The 19,369-nt window shown below is 31.9% G+C and overlaps 1 protein-coding gene across 8 annotated transcripts in view; it reads left to right on the top strand.

The window, feature by feature from the left end:
- LOC130890853 (adenylate cyclase type 2-like) overlaps positions 1-19,369 on the top strand; it is a 103,217-nt gene that overhangs the window by 79,284 nt on the left and 4,564 nt on the right. For 6 of the 8 annotated variants that reach the window (XM_057795237.1, XM_057795231.1, XM_057795235.1 and 3 more), the window contains exons 8-18: positions 957-1,089; positions 1,531-1,749; positions 3,130-3,147; positions 4,129-4,187; positions 9,482-9,649; positions 12,762-12,993; positions 13,730-13,891; positions 14,120-14,283; positions 18,163-18,334; positions 18,496-18,708; positions 18,758-18,862. In XM_057795237.1, the coding sequence (XP_057651220.1) occupies positions 957-1,089; positions 1,531-1,749; positions 3,130-3,147; positions 4,129-4,187; positions 9,482-9,649; positions 12,762-12,993; positions 13,730-13,891; positions 14,120-14,283; positions 18,163-18,334; positions 18,496-18,708; positions 18,758-18,862 (1,645 nt within the window). The remainder of the gene's footprint in view (positions 1-956; positions 1,090-1,530; positions 1,750-3,129; positions 3,148-4,128; positions 4,188-9,481; positions 9,650-12,761; positions 12,994-13,729; positions 13,892-14,119; positions 14,284-18,162; positions 18,335-18,495; positions 18,709-18,757; positions 18,863-19,369) is intronic. The other 2 variants (XM_057795232.1, XM_057795238.1) reach the window with 2 other exon arrangements.

Below are 19,369 nucleotides of genomic sequence, written 5' to 3'. Positions count from 1 at the left end.
TTCATTTTAAATATTGACACATTTATTGAAAGGGTGATATGAATGATCAAAGAAAATTGTTTGCAGCATACACAGTCCTTTATATTTCGTACACTTCGAATATCGATCTACGCAGATGATTAAATATTTAAATCTATCACTGTCATTCTGATAAAAGCCGAAATGGATTCTAATCGTCAAAATGATACAAAAAGTAATCGAAAATAGGGTTTTTATATTTTTATTTCAAGTAATGTGTCTCTCAACCCCATGTATTGATAACATTGATATAATATAAACATTTTACAAGGGATACAAAAGTCAGTTCTGGACTAGGAACGGTCAGAAAGTTTCAGAAAAATAGTATGATAAAAAAACGTGTCACGTGTCGAATATGTGTGCATATATTTTTTCAATTAATTCAATTGTCTGCGTACATATTCAAGAACACCACACGCCACTCCACGCCACACCATATCACATGAGACGATTCAAAAGTCTCACGTGTAACCGACACGTGTTAAGACGTATGTTTGTGTTTGTATGCCGGTCAATGAAAGAGCTATGGGTTTATATTGATTCTTCTAAAAACTCTAGGTCACTAGATGAACTATTGATGATAACACATGGCGTGGAGTGGCGTGGCGCTTTGCTAGTTAGTTTCTACCTTTAGTTAGTTGATGTAGCATTTTAAAAAACGACACGAATACAGCTCAAACTCTCGTAAAGATGTGGATGAACTTTCCTTGTTATGGTGTCGAACTGCCGGTTGAATTATTGCCTTGATTTCTTCCCAGACGAATACGTAAACGACTAAAGCGCGAGTTTCGTTATTGTAGGTACAATAGAGAGGCTACAAGAGACTTATCTGAGGTCAATGAAGTTCAAAATTAATATGTGTCATGTGTCAGTTATTACACGTATAAAATAGAATAAAATCTTTGATAAACTATTAAAAATAACTAATATTGTTACAGACGTGTCCATATAACAAGAGCAACTCTAAATCAACTCGGAGACAAATTTCAAGTGGAACCAGGAGAAGGATCTAGTAGAGAAGGATATTTATCCGATCACAAAATAGAAACTTTCCTAATTATTCCACCAAAGGTTAGTAAAGGCCCAAATTCAAGGCAAAAATTCTAGAAATTAAACAGACAAATAAATAAATAAGTATTTCTGCAAAACAAATCGCCGTTGAAATAAAAACAAACATCGAAGTCGTCGCGAATTCGAAAAAAATGTAAAATTCCATCATAACCGGACAGGATCGGCTTCGCGGCTTATGCCGCGGACGAGTTCTTAACAGTTTTAAATTTATTTCGTCACTTAGTGCGATCAAATGGCCTCTAGAATAATCAGGTTTAACTTAAAATGATTTTCTTTCTTTCGGATTATTTAAAACGAAGTTAACGAAACAGGAGAAAAGTTTATGTAACGATTGACAGATATAGGAAAGTTTCTCTTTATAATATAAGTTTTATAGAGTTGAAAAATCGATTATTAAAACAAAGCTAATTATTTGGTGTTTTTTTTTTTTGTTTAATCCAGATGGCCGATTCAGAAATTTCCAACGGGAATCTAAAACCAAGACTGTCTAACATATCGGAAAGGACCAATAGCATTTGCGAGGGTACCATGGGTTTGGGATTACCACATACCAGGACGCGTCCATCCAGCAAGATGACTAAATACGTGGAATGCTGGGGAGCTGATAAACCTTTTGCCAACATCGCAGAATCTACGCTTGCCAAAAATATTGAATTAACGGTAGGTTTTTTTTTAATGGATCATTGTTTCATGTCACCATACCATTTTATGATATCCCTACCAACGCGAAAGTCAGGCTAAGTCAAACTAAGTCAGAATCAAATTTTTCTCAAAATTTTGTTTCTTAAAATGACTCCAGCCGTCTCATATTTTGAGCCTGTTTGAATAGGTCCTAACTAAATTTAAATTTTGAGATAGACAAATGAGTGCGTTTGAACCAATTTTTCATTCCGATTTAGGTACCTCCAAAACATGTCATTTGAACGCATCAACTGCTTTTTCTGGCGGAGAAAAATGTTGATTTCGTAATTTATTGATAAGAAGAAATAATTGGGTGCCAGACAAGGACTGTACGATTCATCAATTCGATGTTTTGGCTGTTCAAAAACGTTTTTATTTGAACTGATATGTGGGATCTCGCATTGTCTTGGTTGTTTAGAACACTTCTGACAAACAATCGCTGGTGTACTATTCAGAATTGACCGTTCTACGCTGCCCTAATGATACGGTGGTGTTCCGAAAAAGTGGACGACGATTTGTTTCAAAATGCTTCGTGCGCGGACGACTTTCTTTGGATTTGGCTAGCCTAGAACGATTCATATCGATTTTTGTTTAGTTCACGTCTTTTGAAGTACCGTAATTGATTTTTTTCTGCATTTCTTTGCACCAAATCGTCACGAGGTTTTTTTGAGCGATTATCAAATTATATATTGAATTTATGCGAGTGGAATTGATTTCCAAGTACGTCTCAATCTCATGGTATGTCTCATATCAAGCACAACTTCGATATTATCTGGTACAACAGCCGATTTTGGACGATTTTCGCGAAATTCATCCTGTAGCGAAATGCGGCCACGATTGAATTCCGAATACCAGCGAAACATGGTAGCTCAAGATGGTTCTTCGTCACCAAAGTCGGAGCGATTTGATTGACACACTACTGATTGTTTAATCTACGTCGAAAGTACTAGCAAATCATCGAAAATGTTGGCGATTTAATTCCATTTGTAAACAACTCAAATAGCACTCGCATGACAACACGTTCGCTCAAGATGTCAGATTTGACATATTCTCAACAGTGTTGACATACTTTGAAACTCTGTCGTATATTTGTTTATGCATTGGAAGAGAAAGAAAATGTTTTGTCTCTTTGTGAAATCTAAAAATTCTTATATAACCTTAGACCACACAAAATACATTTTATTTTCTCAATCTGCCATTAATATAGAACCTACCCGGTATTTTATGAAACAAAGCATATTGAATAAATAATTTATATTTTCACTGGGTCGAAAATTAAAAGAAAATGTTTATTTCGATAGCTTTCCCTTCGTCAGCTTCATTTAAATGAAAATTTTCATCAAATATTTTTATTTGCAGTCGACATCGTATCTTCAGGTTAGTCCGCTAAATGAAATTACAAAATATAAGGTTTAATACTAACATTACCCTTGCTGCGGGTTCTACCCTTTTGCTGCGTTACGTTGTTTCGAAATTAAACAGACCAGTAAGTCGTATTTTTAAAAAATGAAATACCGCTCTTAGTCCTAATTATTTTACAAAAAAATAAAAAAAATAGAAAGGAAAACATAACCGGCCAATTATATTAATAAGATACATGTCTGTTTGGAAATAAAAATGATATGGAGTTTACAGCGCTGCCAAGCTTAGTTTTATTTCCTCAAACTCGGGAAAATAATTTACTACAGCTGATACCGAGACTTATTTTAGTTTATTGAATACTGAAGCTAAGAATCGTTAAAACATCGGTATACAAATAGTATTATAACGTAAACAAATACCCTTTCAACAATTAATGATAATACTGAAAATTTCATTGGAAAATTCCATGTTTTCCATACCATCGGATTTATTTTCTGCTACTTACTGGTCTACATTTAGCTGCTTAAAATTGTGAACAAAAGGTATACAATATCATCGGTTTTACTGCGTTATTAACCAAAGCAAAGGGCTCTTTGATGTGCGTGTGTCTGTGTGTGTATTTTATTTGAGTAAAATTTTATTTTTCATAGTAATTAATACCCAATTAATTAGCTGTACGTAATTTATGTTTTCTCCTTCACAATTAAACATTGAATGTTGATGTTACTACTATAATTACTTTTTTTAGTCCCCTGGTAACTTTTCCATGTATATCTCTCGATATACGGTATGTCTAAAAAGTTATAGAAAACTTATTTGTTATTAATGTTTTCGAGATTTCGTACGTTTTGACTAATATCGTATACGAATGAATTGACATCTGATATCTATGTTTTACGATAACAACTCGATTTCTGTAACGTTACTAATAAAAAAATTAAGAAAAGTGTTATTTTCGAAAATCCTCGCTTTCGTTTTAATACATTTATTTTTCAGACTTTAGCCATGATAGAATCCAATTTGCTTCCTAACCGGACAACATGCTTGGAATGCAAGTAAGTTAAAATGTATCGATTTAATGTTTTTTTTTAATTTTTTCGTACGTTTTTGTTGATAAATCTACTTTTAGGTGTTTTTTAGTTAAAAATCAGTTTTTGAAACAGGTAAAAACATTGAAGTTTCGACTTATTTCGGTCCTTATCAAAATATGATCAGCCATTGACAAGTAACGACAATAACATATAATAAAGTCAAGATTTCTACCTATTTAATAAGCTAATTATCAATTAAAAGATACTTAAAATCAAGACGATTTATGAATAAAAAACTATATCTATTCATCACTCAATAAATCGTGTGACTGACACACAGATGGCGCTGACATTGTCTAATCCATTTGACGTTTATGAAGTACCAACTTCCATGACATTTCGATTAGTCAGAAAAAAGTGACAGCCATTTAAGTGAAGCTACTTTAAAACTACTGAAAAAAAATACTGTACAAGCTCAGTAATGACTTCAAAAGTGTTATCCGGACTCTCCTCCATCGAAAAGAACCATTTGTTATTGGTTTGCTGAATTTACACGTGGTCGTTGGACTTTCTGATCGTTCAATTGAGGTGGTTACTCCCGAAAACATCAAAAAAGTCCACAAATTGGTTATATCTAATCGTTAATTGAAATTTCGTGAGATAGCTGAGGCGGTAAATATATCAGAAGGCAATATGTTTACAATTATGCATGAACATTTGACCGTGAGAAAGTTTTTCTCAAAGTGGGCGCCGCGTTTACTCACAATCGATCAAAAACATCAACGTTGATGATTAGAAACAGTGTTTGGTCATATTTACAAGTAATAAATCAAATTTTTGCATCGATATGTGACAATGGATGAAACATGGATCCATCACTTCACTCCGGAATCAAAACGGTCATCATCTGAGTGAACTGCAGTCGATGAACCACGTCCAAAGGTACAACAATCAGCTGGGAAGGTTACGGCTTCAGTATTTTGATATGCACGTGGAATATTGTTCATCGACTATCTCCACAAGGGAGAGACAATCAGAGAATACTGCATAGAGTTATTGGATAGTTTGATTGCAAAAACCGGGGTCATATGTCGAAGAAAAAAACAGTGTTTCACTAAAACAATGCACCGATTCAAAAGTCGATGGCAACGATGGTTAAATCAACGAATTACACTTCGAATTGTTTCCTTCTCGTCCACCGTATAGTCCATATCTGGCTCCCAGTGACTACTGACTATTCACTGATCTCAGAAAAATGCTCACCGGTGAAAAATTCGGCAGAAATAAAGAAGCAATTGCTGAAACTAAAGCCTATTATGAAGCAAAAGACAAATCCTTCTACAAGCACGGCATCACGAAGCGTTGGAATGATTGTATTGCTCTTGAATGAGATTACATTGACGATTTTTTGACAAAAAAAATGTATTTTTCTCAGTTAGTTCACCTAGAAGCGTTCAGATAAAAAAAAATAAATGACACACTCGTATTTAGTTTGATTCCGTTAGTTTTTCCGATCTTGGTTTGATTTGAGATTTAATTTCAGCGTTTTGTTTTTATTAACAACTTAAATTAAAATATGAGCAAATACAAAAAGATATTGAATACAAGTGTCAGGGATCCAAATCTGCAAAATCCGCACAATTCACAGAATGTTTATAAAAATAGAAAAGAGTTTGCTGGATGTAGTCGGGAACAGAAATCATAGAATTGTGTGGAATATTAACTGATTCTATGGAAAGACTACATCAAAGCAAAACAATATCTAGATAAGATAACCTCCCCGTTTAAGAATATCTCTGCAACAAAATAAATACAAAGGGAATGGCTTCAATCAAACTTTGTCACAATTTCAAAGAAGCATAATGCCAAAAAAATTCGAAAAAACGCCGTACTGTAAGCCTAATGAGCCATGCACTAAAGGTCTTTCTCAAAATCATTCACCGTAGGTTTTAAAAAACCTTGAAGAAGACATAGCAGATACACAAAGGAGGCTTTATTTGCCTACAATGTCTTGATGTGGCGATGTTTTGATGTGTCACTTAATAAATTAATAGAAGCCTAGGAACACAAAAGATTTACAAATAATAACGAAACTATTCCAAAATAACAAATGCGGTGACAATCAGCGACGAATCAGACAAGGGGTGTGTTGAAATCTTCACCGAAGCCCTTAAAAACGCCACTGTGCAATCTGCGCTATATAAACTTCTCGTTGAAAACCTGAAAGATCTACAATATCTCCTGAGCTAGTCAAGAATTTAGTCTTAACGTTAAGAAGACCAAAGACTAGAAAGAATGTTGACTGCTTCGTGGATTACTGCTTAGAAATAGAGATTCGAATCGAAAAACCCCTTGGAACGTTTATGAAGATGAAGAAGCTTCTCTGTAGCCGGAACCTGAGATTAGAGCTGAGAACACGGATGCTCAATTGCTATTTATTCCCGGTCCTCTTATATTGGTGTAAAACCTTGAACCTCTAGGTCAGGCTAGGCACTTCTGGGTCCATTTTCGTATCTAACACAGAAAGACTAAATGCTAGTTGCAATTTGAAGAAATTATCCTCTGTCTGCAGGTAGTTATAATGTTTTGAAACAATTTTACAAAACAATTTCAGTCCTACTGTTTAACCTACCACTACCATGCAAATACACGTTAATGGCGGGCAGTAATCATTAATAGAAATATGCGTCATAGAAGTTGACAAAAAATTTTCCTTAATATCGATAAGATGAAAGGAAGATGATCGTAATGTATTCGGTTTATGTGAAAATATCGAAGGATTATTTATTGAAATCCTCGACCACCAAGAGTCGGAAAGTGAATCCTTCAGGGTCATGTTTAACCAAGACATGAATGATTTATGAGATTCTCCGTTTTCCCTCATACTTTTCCCTTTATGAGCATACTAACCTTTTCAGATTTTCATACGAAAACGATCCTGAGAGCCGATGGATTAAAATAAGATGATTGCTTCTAATTCTTCTTGATTTATAAACAATCGTTTATATGTTTCATTTTTTTCCATAAAACTAGCGTAGCTGGGGATGAAGATCCGCATTTTCATTTCTTGAGAGGAGGGTTGTTAAATCTGGTTGTTTGCTAAATACTAACAACTAGATTTAATCTGAGATAAGTTTGGAATTTGAGTTTTTTTTGCCTCAAAAAATGTTTTGGAGGAAATATAACTTCTCGTCTATATTTGGAAAATGTTGTGGTAAATTTCAGTAGATGCTGAACTCGACCAAGCAGCAGATAACATTTAAATCACATCACAATATCCTTATTTGAGTTTTCATCAAAAAAATGTGCATTAATGTATGCAATTAACTATACACTCGGTGTATAACCAGTTGCATATACTGTTGATGAATTGTAATTAAAACCGATCGCTGTATGTTTAAATATAATAATGAAACTGTATTAAAACGTGTTAATTTTACGCATTTTCTAATGGATAAATTTAAATTAACAACTAAAATGTTTATAACACGTTTGAGCGTAATGGCTTCCATAGTTTCACGGTCATAAATTTCTAGTTTATGAATATTACACAAACAAGCAACCATTATAATATTAATATATAACCAAGGGGAGGTATAACATGAGATATTACCACAAAATTAATTAAAATTAGTGCTACATTTTCGCTATGAACAAAGGAGGTGCAAGAAATTTTATCCAGATACGAAACTACGCCACAACAGGGCTTTATATGAGTATACTTGAATTAACGATGTAAAAGAGAATAACAAAATAGCTAATTAAGTAATTGTTTACTAAAATTCGGTATTAATTTATGGTTACAAAAAAAGATTTTCCCGCTTCCACTTGTAGCAGGAAAGGGTAAAACTAGTGTGTCGATTTTAATTCCGTTAGACGGTCGAACAGACATCAGCTGATCCACGGCATATTACGTAAATGCTGCGTTGTCAAGTTTACGACGCGTTCTCAACTCTCCATAATTTATCTATCTAAAGCACCAATCAAATACCATTAAAATGTTATATTATAGATTCCCCCTAAAAAATTTTATTATCTATAATATAAATAATTAAATATTTTTAAGTAAATACCATTAAAAATCATGAAATATTAAACAAATGATAAATTTCAAACAATAAATGAATATAACATAATTTTTGTAAATCCATTATTCAAAAATTATCGGAAAATTCAAGTAACAAATCATTTTCTTCAGATTGTGATTTTTCAAAATCATACATATCGTAATGTTTATTTATTTATACGATTTCTATCCGTGGGGTGAATTAATAAACACAGTCTCTCAAGTTCTTAATTTATTTAAACACTATACACTACACTAAGTTATAAAATAGTTCACTTATCACTATCACTGAACTATTTAAATGAATTCTTCGATTACTTTCTATTTCGGTCTGTTGACTACGACTATTTATTATAAACTAAACTAAACTGCTCCACAGTAACTCCTTATATATCCCAAAAGAATTCTGAAAGTTCTAGAAAATAAACAATCGAAACAAATAAATAAATTATTCGAAAGAAACAATGTAAATAAACCGCTTGCTATAATAAAAACCCATCTAAAACAAAAATCAAACGGATTCCGCGGCTTATAAAAAGTATTTTAAAGGCACCGCCACGTGGGGATCGAACCAAATCACATTTCAATCGATATTCTGTTACTTACAACCTCCGCTAAGTTATAAATAAAAGACAAGTTTATATAAAACAATAATTTTATTACCAAAAGCTTGCTACACTTAAGGTTACTTTCGACATAATCACCAAAGAGATTGAGCCATTTGGCCCCCTTCATCATGGACATTATAACGGCCATTTTTAAACTTTCGACACCATTCACGCACATAGACTCAATCTCCGATGGATTTCTGCAACATTATGGCCTTCAGCCTGTAGAAAACGAATCACACTTCGCAATTCAGACTTGGAGGGAGCATCAACAATAGCGGACATGTTTACGTAGCTGTAGCACAACGCCGACTGACGCCTGAATGTCAACAATGGCGGAGTTTGTAGTGCGAGAGCTTCGCAGTCGCCTACAGCGCATGCCCGCATTCTTCTGACCGCGTAGCGTCTGCACGGAGCGATCGGATGTTGAAAAAAAAACCCAGGGTTTACGTAACGTTAACGGAATATACAGATAATAATAAATTGAACAATATTTTCATGGAGAAATCTTTGTATTTCGAAATTATAACAGCTTCTCAGCTAATTTCATATTAATGCACCAACTGTGATTTCCCCAAGACATAAGTATCTATATAATTGAAGAGCATTCTCGCGATACCTTAAAAATGGAATTGGTGTTTCAGAAAATGGTGGAATAGCGAGGAACTTCATCCCGCCTTGTTGTGGTTCCGAAATAGAAAGCAAGAAACAGACTATCGCGCCCAACCGGATACTGAATTTCGTTGTTATATTACTTGCGCCTCATTTCTCTTTCTGGCGATGTGCCTCATGCAAATTACCACGATTCCCAGGTAAGAGATTATTTTTATTATTTTAACCCAAGCCACGAAGGAAATTACTTTTAGGAGAGGTAAAACTTCGTAAACTGTGAGGGAAAAATCAACTTGAAATTTATATTCTATTTGGATCAGTAACTCTGTTATGTATAACTTTTGCACTGTTGTCAAATTGCGGAAAATTGCATCATTAAGACGTAAAACTTGAAGTGAAACTTGTTTTTAGTTATTTTTGCGCTTTAGAATATTTTGTTACTCACTTTGACCGCATAAAAAAGTTTATTACCATACGACATTCCTAAATAAGTATGGTGTAATAATTATAACCTAAAACTTTCAAAAATCCATATTTATTTATCAGCTTGCCGTTCATAGCCATTTAAAATAAGTTTTCCAAAACTATTAGACCATTTCAGAAAATATACACACTTAATGAAATTGAAAATTTGACAACACTGCTAAGAAAACTAATCAAATTGATATCAATGTTACCAACTCGAATTTTTAAAAAGAAATAAGTTTTTTTAACGTATCCAACTTGTTAAAAATTTGACAACACTGCTAAGAACACTAATCAAATTGATATCAATGTTACCAACTCGAATTTTTAGACAGAAATAAGTTTATTTGGCGTATCCAACTTGTTAAAAATTTGACAACACTGCTAAGAACACTAATCAAATTGATATCAATGTTACCAACTCGAATTTTTAAAAAGAAATAAGTTTATTTAGCGTATCCAACAGCGTCTAAAATACGTATATCTACGTAAAAAGATGAAAAGTTGGCAACGCTGCCTGATCTATGGTTGCGTCTTAAACCTTCGATTAATCGAAGCGGGTGGAAGTGGAATGAGATTGGATTCTACAAAATCGATCAACTTTAATTCAAAATTTTGAAAATTTGTGTGAAAGACATTTTTAAATATTTTGAATAAACTCCTGGTAAACTGACTGAATTAACTATAATACCAATTCCAGTTGTAGGTTATCATTCAGTACTTAAAGTATTAAACTTTCTGTCATAAATTCTGTTGAGACTCAACTCTCTTTTTTTGGAGCAGAATCAACTACAAACATCACGGTATTAAAGTATTTGCAAGATATTCGTGTAATGTGGAATTTCCCACTAGAATTTTCGGTATTTCTCAACTTAATAATCCTCCCAACAACTTTCCAACGAAGGTGCATACCACGAGCATGCGGTCATTATTCGTGGAAAAGTTTCATAATATAAGTTTGGATAATCAACAATAATTTACAATTATTCAATCAAATAGAATAATTACAATCGATAATATATTCAAAATAACATTATAAATCAAACAATACTTTCTTTATGATTAAATGTCAAAATAGTACTCGTAGAAAGGCACCTATCTTTACAGAATACGTACAGTAGAAATCTGCAATTATTAACTGTTGATTGAAACTAATTAGTATGAGATGGCGTTGCGGTAGTCGTTTAACTGTTAATAATTCAATAAATTAAATTTGTGGACTATGGAAGATAGAGATAAGGAGAACCGTCTTGTATGGGGGGTTCGTTGAAAAAGTTTCCAAATGTAACCAGCAAATTATAGTACGAAGACTCGACAAAATAGCGCTAGTGTAACAAGTGGAAAAGATACGAATTTAGCAGTTATATATTTATTGTACAATTTTCGAAATAATTTGTATATTAATAGTTTCTTTGAAATAGTTATGACTTTTAAAAAAAGAACTTAATTTACTATCTTACTCTAATAGTTTGTGGCGCTCTTTATAAAATTCGTCCACTTGCTACTATAGCGCCATCTTAATTTGCTTCTTTCAACAGACACTTCTTGATACACCACATGAATCTGTTGTATAGTTGTATGGAATCAAAATACTTGTAACGCCATCTGTTTCCAGATGTAATTTAATAAAAGTATAGAGGAGCAATTTTTTAATTTATTCATCTGTAGATTCGAGTAAAGTAAATTCATTATTATCTTCCAGCTATTTAAATTAATATTTTAGTTATTAATTACAATCACAATTTACTTTCATTATGATTGAAAGGTAAAAATAGTACTCGTAGAAAGGCACCTATCTTCACAGAATACGTACAGTAGAAATCTGCAATTATTAACTGTTGATTAACTAATTAGAATGAGATGGCGTTACTGTAATCGTTCAAATGTCAATGATTCAATATATAAAATAAATGACTATTCGCGAACATTACGACATCTGTTAGTTTTCTCTCATATTTTAATAGAGGTGAGCAAGAATACGAACTAATTTTTGTTGCTTCCTAAACAATATAAAGTGTTATTTGAAATTTTAGACTAAATAGTAAAATAATATAACTGTATAAAGTGATTTTCCGAGATAAAAACAACCGCACATCCATTAGTTACATTTCGAAAACAATAAAAACGTGGTAAAAGTTGTAGTGTTACAAATATACTAGATATTAAAATTCTATTCTAGTGACCAATAAAAGTCTTGTGCACTTTTTTGTTAGTTTTGTGTAAATATTCAAGTCTCTTGCACGAACAAGTGCATTTACAATCTTTAAATTCATCATTGAGATTAATTGTTATCTAATGAGGCTGGGAAGTTAGACCTGACGTCTGTAGACACAAACTTTTAATTGTTTTTGAATTACATAATACTATATGTCCCGCTTTAACTTCTTCTAGTGGTCTACCTCGATTTTCGTTATTTTTAGACCGATTCGTAGACAAAACTTTTTGTTTCAACTACACATACACGTTTAGGACATTACAAAAATTGAAAAAATCCTACCAGAATCACTAAAAAAGAAAGCAGTATCAAACCCCCTCACGGATTGTTATTCACCGCTATAGAAGCCAAATTCAGCGCCATCTAGTGACAAGTGTTTTAAATTCGGTTATACCAATATTAATAAATTCTGATGTTTCCTATTTATTTTGATTTTTTTTTGTTTTATTCATTTCCATTTATTGTTTTATAAAAAGTAATGTACTATATTGCGTAATGTCCAATATTGTGACAATTAGCATTAAAACAATTTCCGTAGTCTTTTTTGATATAGAAGAATGTTTCACGACATACATTCTTTTAGTTTTTTTTTTGTATATCGCATATTTTGGAATTATACGATTTTTTTGCAGAACGATTACTCTTTACGGTACTCTCGGACCAACTTTGGTAGTTCTACTCATATTCGTGTACTTATGTTGGTTGGACGGTTGTTGCGGCCCTCGGCCTCCTTCGGATACTCCCGTAGACGAACCGGGAGAATGTTCTCCTCCCGGACAAATCGTAGCTGAGAGTCGTTGTCTTCGACTGTCGATTTTTTTGGTATCAGTAACCCTGATATCAACATGCGCAGTAATTACTCTCGTAAGTAATGAATAATAATATAAACAGAATACTTTAAACCGATAAATAAAAATGGATATCACCCTAACCTCAATCTAAAATATTGTGTAAATCATTTACTTATAATTATCGGGGGAAATGTGTCTTAGATTTTTAATATTCTTGATACTTTTCAATTTGTTACATCGCAATTACTAAGTTTCCGTTGATTAAGGACTAACAGGACCACTATCCGGTGTAGGGGAAGGTTTATTTTCCAAAATTACATCAATTTTAGGATGGATTTTTTGTTGTAGGATGTTATTGTGTGAATCGGAAAAAAATTTCGACACTTTTTCAGTAGAATCTTTTTTGGTAGTAAAACTGTTAGTTCTCGATCGGTTTTCTTCTAATAAATCGATTTTGTTCAAACTTTCCGATTTGGTCATAACTTTTTCCGAACTTTTTTCGATCATTCTTAGAACGTTGTTTTGTTTAACTTCGTTTTTAACCCGTTTCCGTGAAGGATAATTGGGAAATTATTCTTTGCACGTCGTCCGGTATATCGAGGTCTACGTTTTGATCTATTAAAGAATTTACGAACTATCCCAAAGTGCTTACGGTTTCTAGTTTGTTCAATTGGGCTTGTTGTAAAGTCCTTGTCTTCTCTAATCGTTGAACGTTCGATAAACTCATTAATATACACAAAAACACACAATTACTATTATTATTAGGAATCTAATTCACTTTAGACCCTTCTAAATGTAAATTTTCACAGATCAATTACGGTCCACAACCTATACCGATACCGATAACTCCAACAACAACGGAAATGCCAGAATTCGACATGAATAATTCAATCTCGAAATGGAATTTAACAAACAGAATTTCTCCGATTGACAACAGCATTCCAAAAATTATCGTAGTGCAATACGTGCCTGTAAGTAATTGGGAACGTTACGTTTTTATTTGATTTCGACTTTAATTATGTATGAATGGCGCGGTAACTAGGATAAACGGAATATTTATTGGAATTTAATGGCATTCCTAACAAAAATTGCATATTACGTGGTTGTATTATCGAATTTGAGTACAAGAAGACTAATTTTTGAATCAAATATCGAACTTTAGAATAATGAAAAGGTTTAAAAAAAAAACATTTTTTTAGACTTATCTCTACAGCTCGGCTTTAGTACTGGCGGCTATATCAGTTTTTCTGAGAATGGGATTCTTATTAAAATTATTATTAATGACGGCTTCGGTTATCGTACACATTTTGATATACAGTTATATGGATTTTTTTCAAGATTACCACGATTCTCACGACGACGAGTAAGTAAAAATAATTTGCGGTATTGTAACGAATTTATTTCAAATATTGCAATGGCCAAAATTGATGAATTAAAGTTTGAATTGCTACCTCATGCACCCTATTCGCCAGATTTAGCTCCCTCGGATTATTTTCTGTTGTTATTGAACATCGCTAGGAAAAGCGTCTGGACTTGAAAGTAGATTACGTTCAAAAATATATTTTTTCCAAAAATTTTTGTTGGTCCAGGTACTTCTGATACCATCCTCAAAGGTCATTCACTATAAAATTTGACCCGCGTCATTGTAAAACTAACAAAATTAGAATCTCCGGTTCATAAAATCATTCAGTTTAGTTGTTATACTTATTTGAATACAATTATTCAAGTCGATATTTTGTTAAATATAAGAATTTAAAAATATTCATTTGTATATTATATGTGTAAATATTTTAAAACAACTAAATATGTTGTTTAAATAAAATTGTTTACAATATTCAAAAGTTTTCTTTTCATTATATGACTTTTTTATAAGTATACCGTTCTGCACCGGTCTCCCCTATTTATATTGGACCATCAATTTACAGGAAGCCACGAATACCTCGAGATAAATAATGGTTTATAGTTTGCTCTTCAGAATAGAATAATTTTTCGTACAGTTTAAAGTGGGAATAACGTGATAAACATAAATAACTACATTTATAGGACAAAATTACCTATTCTTTAGACGTCAATGAACAATAACTTTGTATTTTCATTATATAAAGATAAAGTTGGTAAAAATGACCTGAATGTAGGTTTTATATTGGTACAATTTATTTATCTTTATAAATATCATTTTACAAGATGGCTGCCGGATACAAAGAATTAAAGTCGTTTTACGTATAATATTTTAACTTTTGATGTCGTATTTTTAATAAATAATAGCATATTTCGTTGAGAATATTTTGAAATTAATTCACAATTAATAAAAAATGTGTTTATTTGAAATTTAACTTAGTAAAGAAATAAACCTTTTTTTCGTTAAGACGATGACATCACAAGTTAGAAGATTGCAACGTTGTCATGTATTTTATTTCTTCGCTTAATTGTAGAAAACTTTGTGCATAATAGTTGTTTTCATTACTCCGCCTAGCTTTTGATATATTTTTTTACCTAAACTACATAATAGAATATTGAATTACGTACATCCAAAAATGGTATAGATCTGAAAGGTTTTGAACAAAAGAAACTACTTCTAAGAAATTATAACCACAATATTAATTAATGGGCTTGAGTAGAAATGAATTTAAAATATCAACAGGTATTCCTACCAAATAAAATTAGAAGAATTTTACAAAATTAATGGAAATATATAAATATAAACAAACAACGATAATTATTTTGAGAATGTTAATTTGACAACATCGTAAAGCGTGACCAACTTAATTTCCCTCTCAATAAAGTGTTAATCGTACTTACGCCTAGTTTCTTATGTGTTAGGTATTGTCTCCTTGACATTGGTGTAAATTATTGATGATAGAAAAAAGGAGAACAATCTGAAAAAAGTAATCGTCGAAATGCGTTAAATATGAGTGACGTCACATTAGCATCGGTGTAATTTTTTTTTAGGTTATATTTACGTTGTTTTGCACAACGCAAGTCGTTAAAATTTTCAATTATGGACTACTTGAGTCAAAAAAAAACGCCATTGCCATTCTGGAAGATTTTTGAACCGATATTTATCGTATACAGCTGGATACGTGTGATATGTGATAAAAACGATGGTAGTCATCAAAACTACTTTATGAATGGAAATCGTTTTCCGCATTCTGAACAAATCGACATATACGAGATAACGTTTTCCATCTAAATAAAAATGTAATCTTTCATTCTGACATATAACGACTACGTGAAACTGTGTCGAACGTATCTCAAAAGCAAAACAAATTTACTGTGAACGCATCTATTTTAAATTATTTATTGAAGTCATCGGCAGTCACGATATTTTCCATTACTTTATACGGCACCTCCGAGAATTCGTCGAAGTAATGTAACTTCAAATCAAAAAAAAAAAACATTTGAAATATGTGGGTACGAATGCTTACGTAATCAGTATACACTGTCTCTGTTTTTCTTTTGACGAAAAAGTAATTTTCAGAATAAATAAACACTACCAGAAATAACTCTAACAGAGATAGAACATTAGATGAATATAACGAGATGTTTTTGAGTTTATCATCCTTAAGTAAAAAGAACTTCATTTGATTCCTTTCTGCACCATTCTCCCCTATATTCATATCGGACCATTTCCATCACTGTTTGAGAGTTTCCTGTTAAAGGCTGATTAATAAACCACAGATCATCTAAATAAGTTGTTTGTTCCTTTTGTTTGGATTTTATGTTTTTTAATTTTTTATTATGTTTTGTTCTTCAACTTTTTAACAGTAAATTTCTTTCTTATAATTTAGGCTCGAATGTCAGTCGTCAAATTATTGTTCTGTGACCTCCATAATTCAGTTGCAACTACCGATTGGAGATTTAACTGTCCTATAAAAGTTATCTTGTGGGTAAAATCATTTTTCAACAATAATTGATAGTTGAGAATTATGTCACAGAGAAATTGCAATCCAGAAATCTGCCATGAATATAAAATTCCCACTTATAAATTTTAAGACTCAGAATTGTAGAGTATAAGGTCACATTTAAACAACGTTGCCAAACTTCGAATAAAGTGAAGGTTGAATAAATGTTAGACAGTCAGGTCATATTTATAAAACGATTTTAATATTAGTTCCAGATTAGTTAATAATTATTTTTATATTCCACACGACTTAGTTATTTGTTTTGCAAGCATGGTGAAAGTGATTAAAGACAATTTTATATGATATTTGAAACTTTTCGTTCTTTTATATTTTTGATATCTTTCGACAAATGTAAAATAGAACTTTTAGATGCTAGTTTGATTTTAAATTCTATTGGAACATTGAACTAAAGGAAGGTGTAATAATCGAAATTTTTGTGCCAGAATGGCTGTTGCATATGGCTGAAGGCAATATCCCTTTTACCATAGGCGTGCTATATAAAAATTATAATAAAATTACAATAAAACTAATCTAATGTCAAGAACGCTTTCTAATAAAAGAATATTATGGTTTTCCAATGAAGTGATTTAGTATCATATCTATTGTCCTTAAATGAATTAATAACTCTTATTATTACATGTTTAATAATATTTATTTTTTTTAAATTGCTCGTTATATGCTTGACAATTTTTGAGCAATAATTCATAATGTCACTTTAATATGAAAGGCAGCACATTTTAATTTTTTTTCTCTCATACATGACTCAAAAATTTTTTGTGACAATAAGTTCAGTATTTTGTATTTTTTTGAAAATAAATTTTGTTAGTGTTTTGAAAAAACTTGTTTTCATTACGAAATCACCAAATATAGAGAAACCAGTTTTGAAATGATTTTAAAAACTAATTACTAAAAACATGTTAACCTATTATGTTACGCCTATGGGGTGGAGTTCCGAGAACAGGAATCACCGATTGGCTTAAAATTTTTACCATATACTCTATCACACACTAGATGATTGTACTTAAAAGGATTTTTAGCATATCACAAGGAAAGAGGATGGAAAAAAATTATTCTTAACCTTACCTAACCACGTATTTTCGGCTATTGATATTTTGTGTCTGTTTACATTTTTTATGACCCAAAAAAACCTCCGCAAATTCCTTCATCCAGCAAGAATTTATCATATTATGTATTTAGTATTGGACTAAAAGTAGAGATGGGACTGATTCTCGATGTAACTGTTTCAAATAAATTCGTTACACTAAGCTTTACTGCCATAATTTCAACTTCAAACTTTACGAACTGTTTTTAAATATATTGAATATGATTTAATGTTATAGATTTCCTGCAATACCTTTTGAAATAAAAACGGCAATAGCTCTAGCTTTGGTTGTGATATTTTTTCATATACTCGATAGACAAATCGAGTTTACGGCTAGAACGGATTATTTATGGAAAGCGAAGCTGAAGGTGGAACAAGATGAAGTCGAAACTATGCGCGGAATCAACAAGGTATCATTTTATAACTAAATTTTTTTTCACTCCATTTCCGGTATAATCAGATTTTGTAGAATGTGAATATTTCAATAAAATAGAGCTTCAATATTGAATTTTTAGATTTTTAAAGCTAAAATGCTAAATAATCACAATGTGTATATATATATTTTTTGCAGATTCTTTTGGAGAATATTCTTCCGGCGCACGTGGCTGAACATTTCTTAAATACAAGAATAACAGAAGACCTCTACCACGAAAGGTATTCTTGTGTTGCCGTCATGTTCGCTTCCATTCCTAATTACAAGGAATTTTACGACGAAAGTGATGTAAATAAACAGGGCCTGGAGTGTTTGAGACTACTCAATGAAATTATTTGCGAATTTGACAAGGTAAATATTTTATAAAAGGCGTATTCTGCTCTTAGTTGTCCTTTTTTAGCTACTTTTAAAACCAAAGTTTAGTTGTATAGAAAAAATTAAAACAATCGGTAGTACTTACATGTTGGCGTCGGGTTTAAGGCCTGGTAAAGAAGAAACTAGTAAAGTAAGTTCATTTTATTTTTGTTATTTCTTGTGTAATAATATATATAAAATATTTATTAAAGAAAAATCCATTAAATTTTTTGATATTTCAAAGATTTTATGGGTATCTTTATAAATTTTCATTACGCCTATTTTCTTAGAGAAAATATTATTTATTTCCTATCAAAACTAAAAAACGTGACAACGTCGCAATTGTTCTAACAACGAACACGCCTTAATTGCAAAAGATCAATACGTGAGAACGTATTAAAATCAATTTTAACGATCAGTTTCTCTCCTTTTCTAGTTATCAAATTATACGATGTGTTGTCTCCCTCGCACCTTACTACAGTGGCCACGATCAGTTCTCCTAGTAAAACAGATTGTCATTTCATTTTCCACTCGCGTTTGTTGATTTTAAATTAAATTCCGTTGAAATTGTTAGTTTATATCCCTCTGAAGTTGTATATGTATTTTTATTAACAATTACTCGCCACTGTTTATCATGGTGTTGTGCCGCGACAAAAAA

Source organism: Diorhabda carinulata, chromosome 2, assembly GCF_026250575.1.
Source record: "Diorhabda carinulata isolate Delta chromosome 2, icDioCari1.1, whole genome shotgun sequence".
Classification (NCBI taxonomy): Eukaryota; Metazoa; Arthropoda; class Insecta; order Coleoptera; family Chrysomelidae; genus Diorhabda; species Diorhabda carinulata.
This window is presented reverse-complemented; position numbering and strand designations above follow the sequence as displayed.